A 21,246-nucleotide genomic window follows, 5' to 3' on the forward strand; every position below is an offset into this window, starting at 1 on the left:
AAAAAAGAACATGAACAATTTGTTTAGTTTAATATTTAATGATAAAACCTGTTTTCCCCTCCCTATTTGAGATTGTTCCTTGATCAAGAAAATACATAAAAGAATATATCTTTCTATTTTAAACTGAGAGACACCTGCCAACAGATTATCTATTGTTTTTGTATTCACTGTAAAACCCCACACTCACACATTATTATTATCCCTGCAACTTTCTTTGGATTTGGTTTGTGTAGACGATAACTTCAAGATGATCCCGGTTTTATCAACAAAGGAAAAAGCCTTCATTCTACCTGCCTGAACACCTCAAGTTGTAGCATTGTATCCCAGATTACAATGGAGTTTTTGACTGTCACATGATTTATGATACAGATGATGAGGCAGCAGAAAGTACTTTGAGCAAGCCTATGATTATTCAGTTGCCTCTACTGCAATTAAAAAAAGGAGGGATTAGAATAAGAGGGAGAAAGGTGATTGCTCATAGCTTTTATGGAGTTTACAGTAATGCTTTGTTTTTATCTTGATTATAAGATTGACCAAGTATGAGAAGAGGTATTTGAGGATTATTATACAGTAACTATAAAGCAACAAGGCACTGTGTGAAGTGATTTCTTTATGCAGGTATTTCTGTAATTTTTCTTTGAAATTCAGGCAAGAGTATTGCCTAAATTGACAACGTTCAGGAGCTGATTTGAATTTAAACGGGGGAGGGGGGCTACTTGGAAGCTACATTTGAGCTCAGTGTGAAAATGCTTTTGAGGGCTTAGATCAAGGGCAGGCCGTTTTAGAAGTGATGGTTGTGAAAAGAGAAGAAAAGAAAAGAAAAGAGATTACGGTCAAGGCCTTTGGAATGAATACCAGTCGGCTAATGGGAGGGGATTCCCCCAAAATAACACCAGGGTTGGATGAGGATTTGTGTGTGTGTGTGTGTGTGTGTGTGTTTATGCAAAATAAGACTAAAGCCAATGTTTGAACATGTTTTTAAAAAAGGACAACTACCTGAACCAAATTGAGTCACCTTGTTTGAATAAAGGAGCGAACAATGTGGGTTTCTTGCTGATTTCCTATGGCCTCAGGCAGTGGGGAATGCCAAACGCCATAGGGGCATATTGACTATAATCAGTTACCTAGTCTCCAAATGCCTCCCAGAAAGGTGGCTGTTTACAGGTGACTACACCAAGGCAGTCCACATCTGATTCTCTGGAGAGGAGAGGAGGAGGAGAGGAGGAGGAGAAGAAGAGGAGAAGAAGAGGCTTTTTTTTCATCTATCAAAATGTTTCCACATGCACTAAGTCCATCCAAGCCCATCTTAAGCTAGCCTGGTAATCCTCCAGTCCCCCTCCTGTCTAGTCAAGACACTGAGCATTAGTGATAATAGCTCTGAAACTCTGCCGCTATCTCAGCCCTTGAAGATGATTCCTTGGCTTGGACCCAGGCAAGCGTCACTGTGGCTGGAAATGAGATGTAACACCCATGTCTTGTCAAATAATAAGACTCCTTTTCATGCGCTCAGACTTCAGTTTGTGTGATTGTGTGCGCGCGCGCACGCACGCTGGGGGGGGGTGATACACACACAGGTCAGAACATGCACTGCACGGCAGCTTTTAGAGGCTGCTTTTCCCAGCTATTAGCTTCTCTCCGTTAGGATGCAGGTCCCAACATGTCCCCACTCAACGCAGCCTTCCCCTCCTTTCCTCGTGCATCCTCCACAGCCCCACCACCAGTGGCCTTCCTGACCACCATCACATTTGGAAAAACAGTGGATATTTTGGTTTTCTCATAGTGTCAGTGCTCAGATGCCACCACCACTGCAAATACAAGGAGTCCTCCATAAATATATGACCTGCAAATGCAAGTCCTATATACAGTATAGTCACCCAGTATATGTGCTTGAAGGCCATAGGTTTTATCCAGTATCCTCTCTTCAGTATTTACCTCTATTCTGCTACACTCGATGTAATACTGTAATACTTTCCAACTGAATACACAAACCTTTCCTTTTTATTTTCTCAATATAAATAGGCTGAAATATTGATTTAAACAGGTGAAAAGGGACAGGAGGGTTAAGAAAACTAGGTTAAAATCTGTAAAGAAAAAAGGCTAATAAGTCTCTACATCTTCCCACATTTCACAGTCTCAAGGCAAACTGCAATTACTGTGTCTGTGTGTGTGTGTGTGTGTGTGTGTGTGTGTGTGTGTGTGTGTACACACGCACACATAAATGTATTCGATATTTGGACACTTAAGTGAATTTGTGGCGGGCAAGTTGTTGCTTGTGTATATGGATGACGGTCTGGCAATTATCACCTTGTCTCCAGGAGCCTGTCGGGGCCTGTCTACATTGGTCTGATGTGCAGAAGCAGGAATAGATGGATGGATGGATGGATGGATGGATGGATGGATGGTTTTGGGAAGTCTTGGTTTCTGGCACATTTGATTAAAGAATCCTTGTATTATTTTGCTGATATTGCATCGTAATTTTAGACAAATGACCTCTGTACATGCTGTCTGAAGTACACTATGTGAAGAGAAATAGAAATCTGCTCCAGAGGGATGAGGGTTGAGAAGGAGCTTGTTTTCCCCCCCCAACAAGGACAGTGTTTAACACAAAACTCTCACACATTTTCATTGAAAGTGCTTTGAAACGTAACTAATTCACTAACATTGTCCCTCAAAATCGGCAAATGACTTTGTTTGAACTGAATATTTGTAGTTTCTTTTGCCTCTCACATAGAAGATTTGGTGTTTGTCCTCGCGCTTTTCTCCCTCCTCTCCATCCTTTGATCCTTCAGTGTCCTGAAACAAAGCCCAGCTTATTCAGCACACACGTGTGAATATGATGCATCTCTTGTCTGGACAGGAGGATACGCATCACATAGATACTGTACTTCCTTTATTAATGCTTCAATCTGACAAAAAGGCGTACAGGAGGGGGGCGGCGGGGGTGACCTCACCAAGTGATGTGTATGTGTGCGCATACCAATTCATTGTCAGTGCATGTGCACACTAGCTCGTGTGCTGGACGAGTTGAGACATCTCACCACGGCTTCTGCATCCCGGAAGACTGGAGACAGAAGTCATTTTTGACTCGTTAACGAACTCTGACATGTTCGAAAACAGTGTCATCAAACTGCTGACCTACACTACTGCTGGGCTCAGGGAGAGTCATGGAATTGTTATATGTTGGAATAATTTGTGGTTGGCTGGCATGAGCAATACAAGAAGCTAAAAGTTGTTATGTGAATCAGTGGGCTGCATATACTGCTATATATAAGTACTGTAAAACATTAAATGGTCCGTACTATTATATAGCACATACTGTTGACATTCATCCATACACTCGCACATTTATGCAGCATTTTTCCATCACGCATCTGTCATAGGTCGACTAGCGGAGCCCGTGGATCAAACCCCTGCCCTTCTTCCACTGAGTCATGGTATTTGTGTGACTCGAGATTAGGATTTGTCTCCGGTATAATTCGCTCTATTAAAACCTGAGTTCAGTTAACCTGCAGAAATATAGCTGTTGACTGGTAAACTTCTTTTCAATCATTAAAGGAGTGAATGGTGCGTTGTAATTATGGAGGAAAGAAAAACGTTGGATTAAATGCATATGTCACACAAAAAGACGCCCGTCTGCCTGCTTGAATCTGAGGGAGATTATTTATTCATGGTATGGAAGAAGTGTTGGGACTTGTCAGGGAAAGAAAGGTGGGAAAAGGTAATGTTGTGCACAGGTATTTCAATTGCCTTCAAGGGAGTGCTCATCGCTAAGGGTGTGTGTGTGTGTGTGTGAGAGAGAGAGAGAGAGAGAGCGAGAGTGAGTCTGCAATATGTGTATTGTTGTGAGGGGCTTAGTAACAGTGTCACAACACAAATCCAAGCAGTGTTTGGTGTGACGACTCTTGTGTACGACTCTTTCCCAGCCCCCGTCAGGACATAAAATCAGAGTTTGAATAATCAGTGTCAAATTGTGAAAAGTAGAGCTGTAAAAGGACTGAGCGGATATTTATGGAAAAGAAAAATCTTAAAACCCTAACACCCCGGATATCGTAAGTGGTGATAAGGTGCAGGAGCGTCTTTTGCATCAGTGGCGGAGTAAAAGATAAATTGGGGATTGACTTTTAACAGGGTGGGGAAGAGAAAGGGGTGAAGCTCTACTGGCAAGTGACAGAGTTGTAAGTGAATCAGTGGACCCTAATGTGGACCCTAATGTGGACCCTAATGGGGTCTAAAGGTCAAGCAAACACAACAATTCCAATAATGCAGCAGAAATCTTTATACAGCGACTTTCAGCTTTGATATGAAAAGCAGAGGCTGAGCAGGGCTTATTTTTGAAGACATTGCACATTTAAGGTTTAAAGTATTTTTTTCATTTGACGAGCTTCTAGTTTAAGATTCGGACAATTTAACTGGTCAATTTGTCCAGCTCAGTACTTCACATATGTTCTGTTTCTCTTACGCTTTCTCACACTTCTCAAATAAAGGTCAAATATTACATTAAAAAACATCTACATAGCTACACAGTATATGGCCAATTCTGAGCTGTATATATCGTTTGTATTCAAGCTCATTGCAACAAGCCCGTACAGGATAACGGTCTTCGTTTTTTTTTTCTGGAAGGTCCCAATTTGATTTCTGTGGGGGAGATTTTTCAGATTTTGTGATTATGTTGGGGCATGTTGAGGCTTTTGTCCATGTGTCTTTGGATGCGTCTGAACAGGCAGTTACACGCGCACGCGTGTGGGTGTGAGTAGATGCTCGTAAACTGGAACAGGAATTATTAAATACTTGGCTTTAACATATAGTAACATAGTTACGTTAAATATCTCCAACATTTTGAATTATCGCCCATTACATCTTTTCCCCCAGCTGGTAGTCATACGGAGACATTTTTTTTCAGTCTGTCCTTTTGAACTTCTGCCATCTGCAGCGCCTCACATTACTACCCACAAACCTGCCCTACTGTATCATAATTATTTATTCTAATAACAGAGTAATTACTTTTACAACACAGACTACAATTTAGTGCTGACTGTTTTATAGTTGTGTATTTTCCCCTCTCTCTTTCCTTTCATACTCTCCCTCTCCTTGAATGACACAGTTTGTTCTTCAGTCATGAATCATGACGATATAACATCATTACGGCATCACGTATGTCATATTGTCATATTGTCACAGAGATTTTTATTTGTTCTATTATTTCAAATATAGATTCATGTTATTTCATTATAAAAGCAGTACCTCCACCCTTTGGATCTGTGATAGTACATCCTTATGCCCTTTTATCCACACAGCAACTTCACAAGACTACTGATCAAAATGTGCCTCTTTATTGTCTTCATTTTCAAAATTGTTGTCGTTTTTTTAATGTAAATGTGAAGTAATTCACTTCTACCTAACAGTTCTGACTCACTTCCTTATAAGTCACAGTCACAGTGGCAATCAAGATGGCTTGAAAGATTTTGATGTTCTGACAAACTCTCATGTAAATTGCTCTTTCACTCACACACAGACTCTCATAGTTGCCATATATCAACTCAGATCACTGACTAGAGTCCACTGACTCCTTGTGTTTTTTTCTCCCCCCCCCCACCAGTACTCTCCCCTGCTGAAGAAGCTCTACTGTCAGATTGCCAAAACCTGTCCGATCCAGATCAAACTGTCCTCCTCTCCTCCACATGGCGGCATCATCAGAGCCATGCCCGTCTACAAGAAGGCGGAGCATGTCACAGAAGTGGTCAAACGCTGCCCCAATCATGAACTAGGGCGGGACTTCAACGACGGTAATCACACAGCGATATGATAGAAGACACAGATAACCTCGTTTTAAATTCTTCCATGAGCACAAACATTGTGTGCGTTCAAATGTTAAAAAAAACAACCCAAAACAAGACTGGGTTCTGTGCAAGCAGAATGCATCCTTACCTTTCTTCCATCTTTCTTCTCAAAGGTCAAGCAGCCCCAGCTAGTCACCTGATCCGGGTGGAGGGGAATAACCTGTCTCAGTATGTGGACGACCCAGTGACAGGCCGACAGAGCGTCTTCGTGCCCTATGAGTCTCCACAGGTTGGTGGTTCATCAGCTTCTGTATAAAGAAAAAACATTATATAATGCGCAACTTGTTATCTTTGAATTGCTAATAAGTGAAGTGCACTCTCTTCAATTTTTTGTATTTAAATTCATGACATTAAAATGAGGATTTTGGCTTAGTAAAAAAAAAAAGAAGCAGATCTCACATTTTAAATGTTTTTTAAAATGTGTCCCTAATACTAAGCCAAGTGTTGTTGTTCAAGTCAATGGGTCAGTCAAGGTCATGACTGTTTATTTACTGATTTGTAAAAGGGGAAAAAAGAGACAGTGTATAGATATAGACGCCATTGAGTCCCAAATGTGAGGAATCATCACTGGTGAAGTTAATGATTACCAAAATTCTCTCCCAGCATGAACGTGTGCTGTAGCACTGCCCTCTAGTGGCGGATCAGTCATATTGACAGTAACACAGTCCAGTCATATTGAGAGGAAGAACAAAGATAGTCACAAACATCCTGAAATTCTTAAATAGATTTACACAAAACTAAAACTGTAGTTTGTCAGTCAGTCAGTCAGTCATCATCTACCGCTTTATCCTCCACCAGAGGGTCGCGGGGGGTGCTGTGCCAATCTCAGCTACATCGGGCGATAGGCGGGGTACACCCTGGACAGTTCGCCAGTCCATCGCAGGGCCACACACAGATAGAGACAAACAACCATTCACTCTCACACTCACTCCTATGGTCAATTTGGAGTGTCCAATTTACCTATCCCCACATTGCATGTTTTTGGAAAAAAAAAAATATATATATATAAACAGTGTCCATGACAAAATCATCAAATGAGTTCTCACTCTGCACCAAGGAAGTGATTTGTTTTTCTGTACACAAAGACCAACCAGAGGCAAAATAATAACAACATCAACAACTAAAAACTCATCAGAAGTGACACGCAGCCGCTTTAAAACCAGAGGCATGCACTTATTGTTTTGGGATTCATTGTTTTGTGTTGCAGGTGGGGACTGAGTTTACCACCATCCTCTACAACTTCATGTGCAACAGCAGCTGTGTGGGTGGCATGAACAGGAGACCGATCCTCATCATCATCACTTTGGAGACAAGGGAGTAAGTCAGTAACACACACATGCACACACTACAGTTGAACTCTGAGTGGTCACTGTGCCATCTGTGCCGCAGGCTCACCCTTGGTAAATTGCCATGGGAATAATACACAACTCCTTATATGGACATCCTGGTGGTGTGTGTGTTATAGGTCACATATTCAAGCTTTAAAAAACTGCATTCTTTTTGTCATCTTCTCATGTGTTGTTGGGTCAAAGTTATGATTAATTGTATATCAAATTTTTAGTAGGGATATAAAGTAGCAATAAGTGTGCAGAGGTCACAAAATTAGACCGTTTTTTCTATTTCCAAATTTCACAAATTCAATCCGATTTTAAACTTTTTAAGTACTTTCTTCTCAGGTGTGTTTAACGTGAAAAAGTTGTGTGGAAAAAATAGTAATGGAAAAAAGCAGCCTAAATGCTCTGTGTTCTAAGGGTTAAAGAAGGCATTTCTTTTTACCTTACCAAGCACATTCTTTGTCATATGTATTTATTTATGGCCCTTTTACCTAACTTTTATGAAATTTACAAACACAGCACATACTAGCATACGAGAGGACAGCAATTCAAAACGAAGTACATGTTACGGTAGACACAGCAGATTATAAGTAGTATTAGATGTAATGGAATTTCCCTGTTTTGGGCATACTGTGATGTTTTCAGGGCATTAATCCACATTAATGAGTCTATTACTTATGTCCTATCATATTTCCAGTGGTCAAGTCTTGGGCAGAAGGTCCTTTGAAGGTCGGATATGTGCGTGTCCCGGCAGAGACCGCAAAGCCGATGAGGACCACTTCAGGGAACAACAGGCTCTGAATGAGAGCGTGGCCAAAAATGGCAGCGCCAGCAAGCGCAGTGAGTAGAGCTTTTGAAACATCGGACGTTGTCGCCATTGTTGTGAAATGTGTTCGATACCTGTTTAACTATGATTCCATTGTATTCAGATTTTAAACAGAGTCCGCCAAATATTCCTAGTCCGAACATTAACATGAGGAAGAGACGACATGGAGAAGAAGAGATTTACTATATTCCTGTAAGTAACAAGCAATCTCATTATTCTACGAATATATAGAGGATTCAGCCCCTCCACTCATGCATGAAATACTGAAACCAATGAACGTTAAGAGGTACGATTGCTTATGTTTGGTATTGTACTGGCTGCAGGTTCGGGGCAGAGAGAATTTTGAGCTGCTGATGAAGATTAAAGACAGTTTAGAGCTGGTTGAATTGGTGCCACAGCAGCTGGTGGAGTCCTACAGACAACAAACACAGCAGCAACTGCTGCAGAGACCGTGAGTCACTCCATCACACATGCATGTGCACAAGCACACATACATGTACGGCACAACCATTAGTACATGTACAGAAACACACGTGACTGCAATGATTGCAATGTCTTGATCATACACACAAATATAACCACGTACTTCTTCATGGCTCACTTTTCCACATGACGGTAAGGTTATAAACTCCACACAAAAAGCTAAATGGACTTTGTTAATTCGTGAGATTGTTGGGAGATGTCTAACACAAACGCACCCTCACTTTTACCAAATGACTCTGCCTTTTTCCAGGAGTCATATATCATCCCCGTCCTCGTACTCTCCACTGTCCAACATGAACAAGCTCCATGGCCACGGCGGCCTCAACAAAATGCCCTCAGCCAACCAGCTGGGGGGGCAGCAGCTCCAGCAACACCCCACTGCCCCCACCTCAGTAGCTCATATGAGTGAGTATCTACTCTGTGTGGGATAGAGCAGACCAATTTATTTAAAAAGGGAAATATGACAGTAAAGACAGTGTTTTGGACGGTTCGCTCTGCCATCCATATTGCTGCTGATTATTTACTGACCGCTCTCCCTGTCTCACAGGTTCAAACATGCTCAACAGTCACCACATGCAAGGCAACGGTGATATGAACGGTGGCCACAGCAGTCAGACCATAGTGTCTGCTTCTCACTGCAGCCCGCCCCCTCCATATAATCCTGACCCCAGCCTTGTCAGGTACCTCACCCTCCAATGACACTCCTACTTTATTCTCCTGTAAAAGGCCAGCAGACAATCAGATGCACTTGTTGATGCCAAAACAACAACTTTTGTTTGACTATGTTTAAACAAATTTGGCCAAACTGTTTTTTTTTTTTAACTTGTCGCAGTGAAATGTGTCCAGATGGAAGTGTGTTATACAGACAGTTTGATTTGAGCATGGCTGCTTTTGTACAGACTTGGCTGGTGCCATAAAGAAGGTGCATTGAAGTGTTGGCTCTATGTAACTGATGTCTGTTTCATTAATACAGCTAAAAAAGATGGATAGGTTAATAAAAGGGTGTTTTTGGTTTGTCTGCTTCCAAATTTTGGCCCTGATGACACAAAACTGTCCTGTCCCTAGTAGTACAAAGTAATTGTGTTTGTCTATGTCTTTGTCAATTGTCTGAAAGTAATTTACAAAGCATCTGGTGTATTCACCAAAATTAGCTCCGAATAGTTGCCCTATGATGAGTGTCAAAACCACATGGTGCTCATGTCCATTGACTCTGCTCATATGGCCAAGCTGCTCCAGAGTTGACCTCCACTATGGCTGTCAGAGGAGCTTATGTCGCCTAAAAGGCCAAACTGTGTGTCATACACTTACATCTAAAATCATTCTCACTGTGTCACTGTGTATATAGCCTTTGAAATGCACTATAGTGAATTTTCTTTTTCTTCTAAAAAGATTTTCATTGTTTAAGTTGTATTTAATTTAAACTGTTTTTTTCCTAAGATAATTTGTCAATGCAGTTGTTTACTAACACACATTTAACATTTTTGATACATCAGACTTTTTTTTATTTTCTAGATCATTGTTTACTTTACAGTTAACTTGTACAGAAAGCTTCTTTTTACATTGTATGTTTTGCCAAAACCTTAACATTTCATGTATTTATAATAAAGGTTCTTCACCAAAGCAAGAATGGCCTTATGAATCATTAATATAAATGCATGTCTATGGTTTAACATCCACTACATCTATCAAGATGTATACTTTCTGTAGACGTGAGGCAAACAGGCAACCAAACTCTTTCAAATACACTAATAATAGATTGAAAAGCGGGTCACATAACGGGATGCAACCAAGTTAAATCAAATTTGTCTCAAAATAAATGCTGCAACTGGCAAAAAGTTGATATTTTTGTTGATGAAGTACTTTTTTTGTTTTGGTTTAATAGTGTATTAATATTTGAATTAAATGACAGTCTAAGCATCCCTGCTTTTCTCCCCCGTACAGTTTTCTTACCAGTCTGGGCTGTCAGAACTTCATTGAGTACTTCACCTCCCAAGGCCTCCAGTCTGTCTACCACCTTCAGACTCTCTCCATGGAGGTAACTACTCTGTTCCTGCACTTACATCCACACAATTGTGTCCCTACAACTTGAGAAATGTTATATTGTAAAACATCTGTTCAAAAAGATATTAATAAATGACTAAAGTGAGAGATGCTGTGGATTAATATCTTTGATAAGCAGGGTTTGGTTGTGTCCACCAGCAAAAACACAAGGCTGCACCGTTACAGTGTTCTGACGCTCCTTCCATGTCTGTTTGTGTCTTTGTCAGGATTTAGGTGCACTGAAGATACCAGAGCAGTCCCGCCTCGCCATCTGGCGGGGTCTGCAGGACATGAAACAAGGTGCTGCCATCCAACTTCCAACCTCTTCTCATCACCATGACTACCATGGCCAGCAGCTTCTTCGCTCCAGCAGCAACATGGCTGCCTCAGCGATGGCAGCCATTGGGGCTGCCGGTGGGGAACTACAACGCCAGCGCGTCATGGAGGCTGTACACTTCCGTGTCCGCCACACCATCACTATCCCCAACAGGTCAGGTGTTGTTGGGACATCAGGGATGGCATCAGGTGCTGATGAGTGGGCCGACTTTGGTTTCGATATGCCTGACTGCAAGATGTCACGTAGCAAGAACTCCATCAAAGAGGAGTTCATGGAGAGTGATGTTCATTGAGCCTGAAGAGAACTCAGGACTGTTTTGGCAGCAGAATCATAATCAGCCAATTTATGGAGTAGAAAACGTGTGGATAGGGTCTTTCAAATGTGCAGTTGGGTGTTGCTGTTGTAAATCTGTCCGTGATTTTGCAGAAAATCAAGTTCTGTATCAAATGCGGGACATGTTCGTTGTATTAAAGCACTTCCCTGTGCTATCTTTACTTTGCGCTTGAACACTTGCTCCACCCAGAAGACTGACAATAAGGTAACACGAAGGACATCTCAAGTCTACCAATGTGACAATTCAGTTGTTAAGGAGATTCCAATGGAAACGCAAACTGTTTGGACTCCATGTTTAAAAATGCTAGGTATAAATGTTGATTACCTTAGGTAATGGGATGCTGTTGGGTCTCTGTGCAATAACAGATTACACATTTTTCAGTAACAGCATCCACTTTCATTTATAATCAGCTGTAGCAACAGTAGAAGCTCACAATGGATATGTTAAGTTCTCAGCTGACTTATTTATTGTTCTTTAAGTCATACTTTGCTTGTGCAAATGTACATATTGTAACTTGTAAATGTTTTAGACTAGAAGCGGTTCATAATTGATGTTTAGTTTATTTGTGTCTCCTGTTAAAACCCAACAGGTGAATGGTAACTTTGTTATGCGGAAGACACGCTCGTGTATATTTTTACTGGACATGATAACATGCTGATCTCTATAGTTCAGTGTGCCCTAATGATTTCATGAATTCATTCATTAATCTTCTACCGCTTTATCCTCCATTTGAGAATTGAGCCGGAGAACCCAGAGAAAGCCCACACACACACGACATGCAAACGACCAGGTCACGAACCCGGGTCTTCTTCTTACCATGACACTGCTAAAAAATTAGCATGTAGCCGATTCAAGAAAACTCAGAATGGAAACCAAAATCACCCAGTAATATCAAATGTCATTGAGTCCATTAATGCAAAATGCAGAGAAACAGCTGAAACGAAAATATCTGCAACAGTATTATATTTTAATTATAGGGACTTAATCAGAGTTGTGAATAATAAAATGGCAAACCTGTATATCAAGACGCTAGACAAGATAGTAGCATTTCTCTGTATATTTTTTAAAAACCTTGCAGGGCAGGGTCTTTGTTCTAATTATAGCCATTTGTGTACCTAGTGTGTATCTTCATGGCACTTGATTGTGGATATTTAATAGCAACATTCCAGTTTTATTCCTAGATTGCCATTTAACATGATTAACCACGGTGCAATCTTAGTAAGGTGTCAAATATGTTTGTTGTAAGTACCTGACTTTGTACCATGATAATAATCTGTACCAGAACTGCAGTCATTCGCTCAGGCCCTCAGACCCACTAACCACTAACTGGTCAAAGAAAGAGCACTTTAAATGCTTTAAAAGTAAAATCATTTGGGATCATTTTGTGCTTATGATCAGTATTATGCATTATCATAATGTAAATATTGACAGTACTTTGTTTTGATATTCCAGGTAATGTTTTAATAAATATTAAGATGTGTGTAACTACTGTTCATCAATGTACATTAGTGTATGAGGTTGTAAAGGTCAGTGTTTTTTTTAAATCGTGGATATTAAAATAATAACCTTTCGTTAATGTCTATCTTTTGTTTTCTTCACTTTTCTCAAAACCTTGTTGTTGATGTGTGTGTGTTTGTGTGTAAGGAGTAGGGAAAATGCCACTGAGTTAACCATGGATATGTCTCATATGGCTATCTATGCTGCTTGTGCTTTGTATATATACTATTATTGCTGTGCCATAGTGTGACTTCCTATTTTACAAATACTGTATTGAGTGTTAATTTAAAATTTAGACTAAATATAGGATAGTCCTTTATTTGTCCCACAGTGGGGAAATATACATAGTTACAGCAGCAAGACAGTAAAGATAAAGATAATAAATAATAAACATGCATTACCAAAAAAGAAAATTACAATATACGAAGATATTCACACTTAATAAAAATTTGTTAAAATAGAATGTAGAATGCACATTATAGACAGCAGAATATACACAGTATGGACTTGATATTTACAGCATAAATAGTATATATAAGATCAATGAAAAAAATGTCCACACTGGCACAACACATCTGGCTGTTTTCCTATCATTTTTAGATGAGGCTAATCTACTATGCCCCAATCTCAGTTTAGTTAGGACACCCGTGTCCCTTCCATTCTTTCCAGACACTAACATATTCATTCTTTCCCAAACACATCTTTCGATCTATCACTTCCCTGGCTAGCACTTTTTTTAGCCAGTTTATCGGACATTTAATTTCCTCAAACTGAGTGTCCCACTTGAATGTACATACTACAACCAATTCCTCAGCCCTGAATATGGAACACAAGCTTTCAACAAACAAGTCAGAACAGGCTCTTGATTTCTCATCCTGATCCATGATCCTCTCTTATCAACAGTTTGCAAAGAAACTTTTCAGATTTATTATTTACTTTATCCACATGGGATTTCCATGTCCATTTTTTCTTCCATCCGCACATCCAGATATTTGAAGACCATAACTTGCTTTATAAGACAACCAAACATTGGTAAAATAATTGGCCCACTGGACCTCTTAATCCAAGTGATGTAATGGCACCATCGTGTGCAAATAATGAGATGCCATATTCCTGATGTTTCAGAAGTTTCCTTTATTTCAGTTACTGAAGTTAATCCTGCCTTCCCGCCCAGCATACTTGGTCTCTTTCATGGTTAAGGAAGCAGCTTTCTTCACAAATATAATTTGATTTCTATTTTTCTGTTTTAAGGCTTCCTCTCTCAACATTAAACAATTCACCCCCAGAGAGCTTGGATTATGAATGCTCTCGAAAGCCTTCATACACATATTGGCTTTTTCTTTAATGTTAACTGGTGACATCACACATGATATCTTACATTAAAGGATGAAGCGTTGAGCCCCATCATACCTGCTGTAAAATAAAACTCCACACAAGGGAAATGAGCTGAGACTTGACCTAAGAGTCCTCCTGTGGCATCTAAGGTGGTTCGATGTTCTCGGGTTCTTCTTGTCTTGTCTGGCGTTGGAGTCCTCGCGGAAGTACTGACGTGTTCACCACACCACCAGTTTGCGCGAGACGTGGTTCGATTAGCTAGCTAGGTAGAGCCGGGTAGTGACAACAGCGGCCGTATCAGGTAAGAAACGAGTGTCATTGATTATTTCACTGCATTTGCAGGCACAACAAATACACACGGCGACGCATTGCAAGTAAGACACAAACTTAAACAAACTGTATAATTCAGTGGATGCTGATGTGTTTAGTAGTGTTTAGTTTTGTGAATTCGCTCAGGGTTGAATGGCTAGCTTTGGAGTCAGTAGCAACCTACACTGTACCTCCGGAAGTGAGTTGTCAGATTCTCAAAGTCATCGCTGGTACTTGTAGTTCAACATTTGCCGAATACACATTCATTGCAATGTTGATAAAAACGAGCCGAGAACTACATTTTGTGCTGCTTGGGCTTTAACCTCCTGTGCGGTTGAATTATGGGAAATACAGTTTCCTGTTTTAATTTTAAGGCCGACTGGGATCGGCTGAACCTTTACAAAGACTACATAACCCACACAAACTATTTGGGCGAAAGGGCAATGTACATTTAGGTAGCTTGTTAGCTATATCGAGGGCTAATTTGCAACGTGAATAACCCTGTAATAATAGCACATACATAACGTCTGTAGCAGTTGTTGTATTTGTTTTGTACACAGAAACGGTATTTTATGTACATCTCGTAGAATCTGCCTCCATGACTCCGTAAAGCCGGTTAGCCAGTCATGCTGGTAACGTTAGCAATTTCTTCACGGTCTTGCCTTTTTCATCAACGCGACATTTAAATATAGCTCATTGTATATTCCATGTAATCGTAACACTAGTTGACAATAACTGTGTAAGTTACACTATCGTAACGTGAACTATTAGTGAACTACGCTAATGGTGGACAATTCACTAGTTAACGATCAATCTTGCGATATTTAGTCGAAATGTGTCGCCATTGTTTGTGTTACTTAATTTTTTTTAATGTATATTGATCAATTGTTGAGGAAATATCTACGTACCTCAAGAATTCAATTGCGATTCGACTATATAACCATTATGGAGGCTTCTCAATGCTTAGATTTTTATGTGAATTGTGTATTTTTCTGTGTATTATTTGATCTATAAATAAATATCTGGATGAATTTACTAAGAGTATCAAGTAGATACAGTTGCCTCTGACAATATCGATGACTGCGTTTTCACATACCTCATAATTGTTCAGGGGAAAATAATAATGCTTTAAGAATGTAGTTTCTTCTTACCCCTACATTCCATAGATACTATATTTTCTTCAGTTCATTAACCTCATGTCACTTAGTTATGTGGGTATCTTTCTGATCTAGTCGTACCAGACAGGAAACAGGTATTGCCAGATGGCAGCATATTCTAGCCTCTAATATCAGTTTCTTCGATAAGCTTGTCACAAATGTCCTTTACCCCGTCTTAATGGATATTTTGTTTGTCATTTAAGTGCATAAAACATCAGTCAGTTTATCATTATTAGTTATTCTTGAAACACATGATCATCATTGAAGATGAGGCCATGTTTTTGAGTGTTGATAGCATGTCTAGTCTCTCAACAAAAACCAAGTTGACTGTAATATTTTATTTTCTTACAAACCTGAAAGTCCAGCAAATATTTACAAGAGTGGGGGATGTTTGTTAGTGAAACTGCCCTGCGGCTGCAACATTCTATTTCAACCACATTAGCCTATTAACTTGTACACTACCCATCATGCACCACTAACTCAAAAGTTGTCTTTTGTCTGTTAGAATGTCAGAAGGGGACAGTGTTGGGGAGTCAATCCATGGGAAACCATCTTTAGTTGCTGCCTTCTTCACAAGGATTGGACAGGTAACATGTCTCTTAGACCACAACGCATATCATCTCCTTTTCTCCTTATCATCAATCACCGAGTCTTCTGAGTTGCCTTAAGTTTAATTATTTAGATATTTTGCTAAACTCTTAAATGGTCATCAGTTAAAAATCACACCACTAACTCTCTTCAAAATGATTGTGTTGTGGAGTTGTTCCAGAGTTTTCCATAAGCACCTGCTCTTGAACTAATGGTCAGACTGGTATTACTTTTACAGCCAACTGCTTTATTACATCATGGGCACATTTTGCAACGGTACAACTTAATAATTATCTCCTTTTAACTGAATGAAACATTTTGCATTTATGCACCCTCCAGTTATCTTGTGTCTGCTCAAGAGAATCAGAAAAAAACATGTTTTACCAGATTATATTACTCATACAAATGAAGTGAAATGTAGCAAGTTAGTGACGTTAATTGAATGCTTTTTGTACTGTATCGTCGTAAAATGATCAGCGACAATGTCCCATGTGGTAAAATTTAGCTTTACATTTATTTCCTATACAGTTAAAATAATCACTTGGAATCCTGGTAAAGTGTCATCACTGCATTGCACTGTAAGTGGAAGGGTGGTCATCAGTTCATTCAATCATTCATTAAATGTAATTAAGGCAATTACAGTCACTGAATAATAGTAATATTCATTTCCTGCAAAGTGAAAATGAAACAGACAAGCTCTAGGGTGTGATAAGGTTGTGTCTGACTTGTTTTTGTTTCCTTTGTGTGTTTTTTTGTTTCCTTTGTGTGTTTTTTCACAGGTCTATCAGTCATGGCTGGACAAGTCAACGCCTTTCTATGCAGTGCGATGGGCATCTACTTTACTACTTACTGCAGTCTATATGATCAGAGTCTACATACTACAGGTTAATGTTTTACCTTTTTATATCTTATTATTTGCTCACGGAATTTAGAAAATGCAAGCTGATTTACCCAGCCTGTGACATACTCTACCTGAAATGTCCCTCTTCTAATTATTTATGTAGCCTGGAAGACAAATCATTACAAAAAATGTTTGTCTTGTTGCTGCTGCTCAAAGTAGACACAGTAAAAAAGTTCATATGTTTAAGTTTGTCTCAAAGAACTATCAATGAGTGGATTATTGTTCCATTAAACACACTGAAAGACGGTGCAATACATTGTTTATAATAAATACCCCTTGGATTGGAAAAATTATCCCCATTAGTGGACACTCCAAAAGGACAGTGACTGTTTATCGGATACTTCTTGACTTTAGTTGTTCAAATAAGGCAGATCATATGTGTCTCACTAGCTAATGTTTGATGTGTGTTTTAGATTTAAGTCTATTTGTCTATTCTGTCTTTAACAAGGAAAGATGAAAGATGTTTTGTTTACTGGACAGAATGCCTTTTAACACGGTGATGTTTCTTTTCAGGGTTGGTATATAGTAACATATGCATTGGGCATCTACCATCTCAACCTCTTCATTGCTTTTCTGTCGCCAAAAGTGGACCCTTCACTGCTTGACGAAGGCAAGTTGATTCAATCTGATCATTTGTGATTATGTTGTGCACTTGGTTGATGGTGTGGGTTGTTACCTAGACGACTCTTATTAAAAGTCATTCCATCAAACAACACATGCATTTATCAACAGCATAATTCTGGGGGGAAAAAAAGTGTACATTTTATCTGTTAGGGTTGTTTTATGTTTTACCTTGTATAGTTTTATTCTTTATGTTGAGTCGTGATTGAAACATTTTGTACTAACCACAACATTATCTTGTGACTCATATCTGTTGCAGATGAGGGCCCATCTCTTCCTACCAAGCAGAACGAGGAGTTCCGCCCCTTCATCAGGAGGTTGCCTGAATTCAAATTCTGGTGAGTCCAGCTCATGGTTTGGGCGCCCTTCACTTAGGGGTGGGTGGTACACCGGTGTCATAGTCATCACCGGTGACATTGCGCCGCGACATGGATTTTGCAGTACCGTCAATACCGTAATAAATCAATTGTGCGCCTTGAACGGCTGCATTTACATCAATAATAGCCTAATTCTAAATAATAAGGCCTTCAATTTTCTTCAAACGTTCAGTTGTGATCTGAAAACCTGTCCTTATATACTATATATCTTGTTGCAAATAAAAAAGTAAAACATATTCATATCAGCTTGGCAACCGGCAACCCGGGCCAAAACGAGCGCAAGTGGTACCAGCAGCACCAGCGGTGCACGTCCCAAGACTACACAGCTTTCACTGCAAGCATCGTTTGCGTGCGTGCGTGCGTGCGTGCGTGCGTGCATGTTGTTCCTCATTTTACTGTGGTTCACTGCTGTGCTGATAAAATAATAAAAAAAAAAACAAATGGCAGCTTATTACTGTTAATTATATATTATGTTCAGTCAACAAGGTAATTTTAAGTAATGTTGGCCTTACTGACAGAGTAGTCAATGTGTTTTCTGCATTTTCTACTATGGATCTATCTCTTGTGATGTACTCAAGAAACCTCTCTTCACAGCATACCAAAATACTATTTAGTGACTTGGTGTTCATGCACAAAAGATATTGTAAAATAATAGTACCACACTTTCTGTTTCTTTTCTTTCCAGGCATTCTGCAACAAAAGGCATCGTTATTGCTATGATTTGTACCTTTTTTGATGCCTTCAACGTGCCAGTGTTCTGGCCTATCCTTGTAATGTACTTCATCATGCTCTTCTGCATCACCATGAAGAGGCAGATCAAGGTAAAGAAACTGTACATTCACTGACTTATTTACTACATGCCCCTGTATATATTGACTGGTTGTACTAGAGACCCATCTGTTAGCTATAGAAACTTGGTTGTCAGATGCAACAGTTAAGATTGTGCGATACAACAATTAGAGCAGAGATGACTCGGTAACCCTTTTGAGGAAGCTGCCTTCTGTGAGTAAAGAAGAGAATAAACGTAGAGAAACTGTAGACATACAACATCTTAAAGGTGTAGTGTGTAAGAATCGGTGAGAATGAGTGACCTCTAATGGTGAGGCTGCTGAAGGTGTCGAATAAAACAGTCTTCATTTTAAAGCGATTATACGCTTATAGAAGCATACTTATGCGTAGTATCTTCCATTTCTGCCAATAAGCCCTCCTGAATGTTATGTTCTAGACCTCTAACCCTCACATTTGATTAAAATGTATAATGTGCAGATGTTGCCCAGCCTATTATGTAGTCTTATTTTACTCATTCTGTCCATATCCTTGTTTTATATTGGTAAGCATGCACATTCGCTAATTCTCCTCTTTCTTTTGCATTTTCTCCAGCATATGATCAAGTACAGATACATACCCTTCACACACGGGAAGAGGACATACAAAGGCAAGGACGACACAGGGAAACCTTTTGCTAGTTAAAAACTCCCACTTATTAGTCTTCTTCCCCTCCTTCTCATTTGAAATCTGAAGGTCACAGCCGGTGGGAAGTGACGAGAGTTATAGATTTCCTCTTTTTTTTTTTCTTCTTTTCGTTTTTTTTGTAAGTGAAACAGTAACATGAAAAAAAAGATCCATTGTTCACCATGTTAGATGGTATGAACAGCATGGATCAAATTAGTCTTGGCATTTGGCCTTTCTTTCTGTTTTGAGGACCCTCCTCATCCTCATTTTAGGGATTTTTTGCATTTGTTCAGTAGTAAGTGAAACAATACTCAGTGTTGCCTTTTGCATTTTTAACCCAATGGGGTAAGTATAAAATCGTCAGGAAGGAACAATGCAAAAAAAACACTTTGCAGTGAATTTTTCTGAGATCGATTTTCTTTAAAAAGTTCCCCACAAAGATGGCGATTTCAGTACATGTCCTTTTCCAAACTGAAATAAAATTGCCAACTCTTGAATAATATATTGGTTCCTAATTATTTCTAAGAAGTTATATATTGAAAGTCAGTAGTGTTAATGAAGAGTAACCAATGAAGATGTTTAATATAAAATCTGAAGGAAATGCACCAGTTGTAAAATGTCATCTTTCATCATAAGAGTGGAGCTGCTCTGACTTAAGTGTCAGCCAGTTGTCCTCTGTTCAAATGCAGTCACATTACACTTGGACATACATTCAAGACATGTTTGAAATAAGCCAGTTATTATTCAGCACAAACAGTTTTCATGTTAGATTGACATCAATCCAGGTAATCCACAATTTGACAGCAACACACTTGAGTGCATATTCCAAAGCTAATCTTGCTTAACCCAACCCATGTCGTTTCCCGTAGCCTGTAGTTCACCTTTAATTCAGTTCTTCAGATGGGATACTGTGTTTTTGCAAACCCCCCACCCCACCAAAATCCAAATTTAGCTCGAAATGTCAAGTAAACCTCTGATTTTTACACCGTTTTGTGGACAGTTTTTCCAAACACATTTTTGCGACTACTTTTCAATTTTAATTCATAAAAAAAGGGGGCTAATCTCATAATATAGCGATTCCACTTATACAGCAATGGCCTTTTTGCTTTGAAACCTTTGCCCATCTGTGTTTCAAAGTTTAGGTTTACGTCTGTTGTAATCCTTTATAATCTGTGTTTATTTGAAAAAAAAAAAAAATCTGTTAGTCATTCCAAGCAAACTGTTGTTCTCTTTCTTTTACAGAGGAAACATAAGAAAACAGAGATTGAGAGCTTTTATTATAACAAATGGATGAAGTGGGTGGCGATCACGCTGTCTTTTCTGTAAACCAGTTGATTTTTTTGATTTTTTTGAACCCCCATTTTTGTCAAAATGCTGGGGATTATCTGTCATGTTAGACTTTGACCAGCACTGTAGTAAGGGATCACAACATTTTGCTGTAAAAAGTATGTTTCAAATGATTGTCTGGAGGATTTGTATATATATATAAATATATTTTAAGATATGTTTGGTGTTTTTTTTTTTTGTTTTTTTGATTAGATTTTTTTTTTCCTTTAAATCACCATACTGTTTCCTGATGTTTTTTTTTTTGTTAATTCATATCAGTTTAAATTGACAAAAGCAGAATTGGTTAATTGGGTTCTAAAATTGATTAAGTAAACATCTTTCTCATGGATTGCATGTCCTTGTTTTCTTGTGCTACAGTTATTAAAAAAACGCTTAAACACTTTATCTTTTGTCTCTTTTTCAAAGTTTTCAAACAAATATATTTGTTGCATATGCTAAAAGCTGATATTTTGAATATGTTTTGATTAGATT

At 39.1% G+C, this 21,246-nt stretch overlaps 2 protein-coding genes across 6 annotated transcripts in view; both read left to right on the plus strand.

The window, feature by feature from the left end:
* Positions 1–12,762, plus strand: part of tp73 (tumor protein p73) — a 27,371-nt gene extending 14,609 nt beyond the window's left edge. For all 3 annotated transcript variants that reach the window (XM_058642320.1, XM_058642321.1, XM_058642322.1), the window contains 10 exons: positions 5,597–5,783; positions 5,951–6,066; positions 7,045–7,154; positions 7,869–8,011; positions 8,101–8,189; positions 8,321–8,448; positions 8,731–8,885; positions 9,028–9,160; positions 10,422–10,515; positions 10,748–12,762. In XM_058642320.1, coding sequence (XP_058498303.1) covers positions 5,597–5,783; positions 5,951–6,066; positions 7,045–7,154; positions 7,869–8,011; positions 8,101–8,189; positions 8,321–8,448; positions 8,731–8,885; positions 9,028–9,160; positions 10,422–10,515; positions 10,748–11,149 — 1,557 coding nt within the window. In that variant the 3' untranslated portion in view covers positions 11,150–12,762. The remainder of the gene's footprint in view (positions 1–5,596; positions 5,784–5,950; positions 6,067–7,044; positions 7,155–7,868; positions 8,012–8,100; positions 8,190–8,320; positions 8,449–8,730; positions 8,886–9,027; positions 9,161–10,421; positions 10,516–10,747) is intronic.
* Positions 12,763–14,185: 1,423 nt separating this feature from the next.
* Positions 14,186–21,159, plus strand: rer1 (retention in endoplasmic reticulum sorting receptor 1). 3 transcript variants are annotated; one of them, XM_058642332.1, is made up of 8 exons: positions 14,186–14,324; positions 15,995–16,076; positions 16,857–16,961; positions 17,492–17,588; positions 17,859–17,937; positions 18,662–18,797; positions 19,357–19,411; positions 20,671–21,159. In XM_058642332.1, exons 2-8 carry the CDS (start codon positions 15,996–15,998, stop codon positions 20,679–20,681), a joined length of 564 nt encoding a protein of 187 aa, XP_058498315.1. In that variant the 5' UTR covers positions 14,186–14,324; position 15,995; the 3' UTR covers positions 20,682–21,159. The 3 variants fall into 3 exon arrangements, with proteins under 3 accessions (XP_058498315.1, XP_058498313.1, XP_058498314.1); XM_058642330.1 differs by having other exon boundaries at positions 14,187–14,324; positions 19,357–21,159; XM_058642331.1 differs by lacking the exon at positions 14,186–14,324 and adding an exon at positions 14,379–14,397 and having other exon boundaries at positions 19,357–21,159.
* The last annotated feature ends 87 nt before the right edge of the window (positions 21,160–21,246 follow it).

This window comes from Solea solea, chromosome 11 (genome assembly GCF_958295425.1).
Source record: "Solea solea chromosome 11, fSolSol10.1, whole genome shotgun sequence".
Lineage (NCBI taxonomy): Eukaryota > Metazoa > Chordata > Actinopteri > Pleuronectiformes > Soleidae > Solea > Solea solea.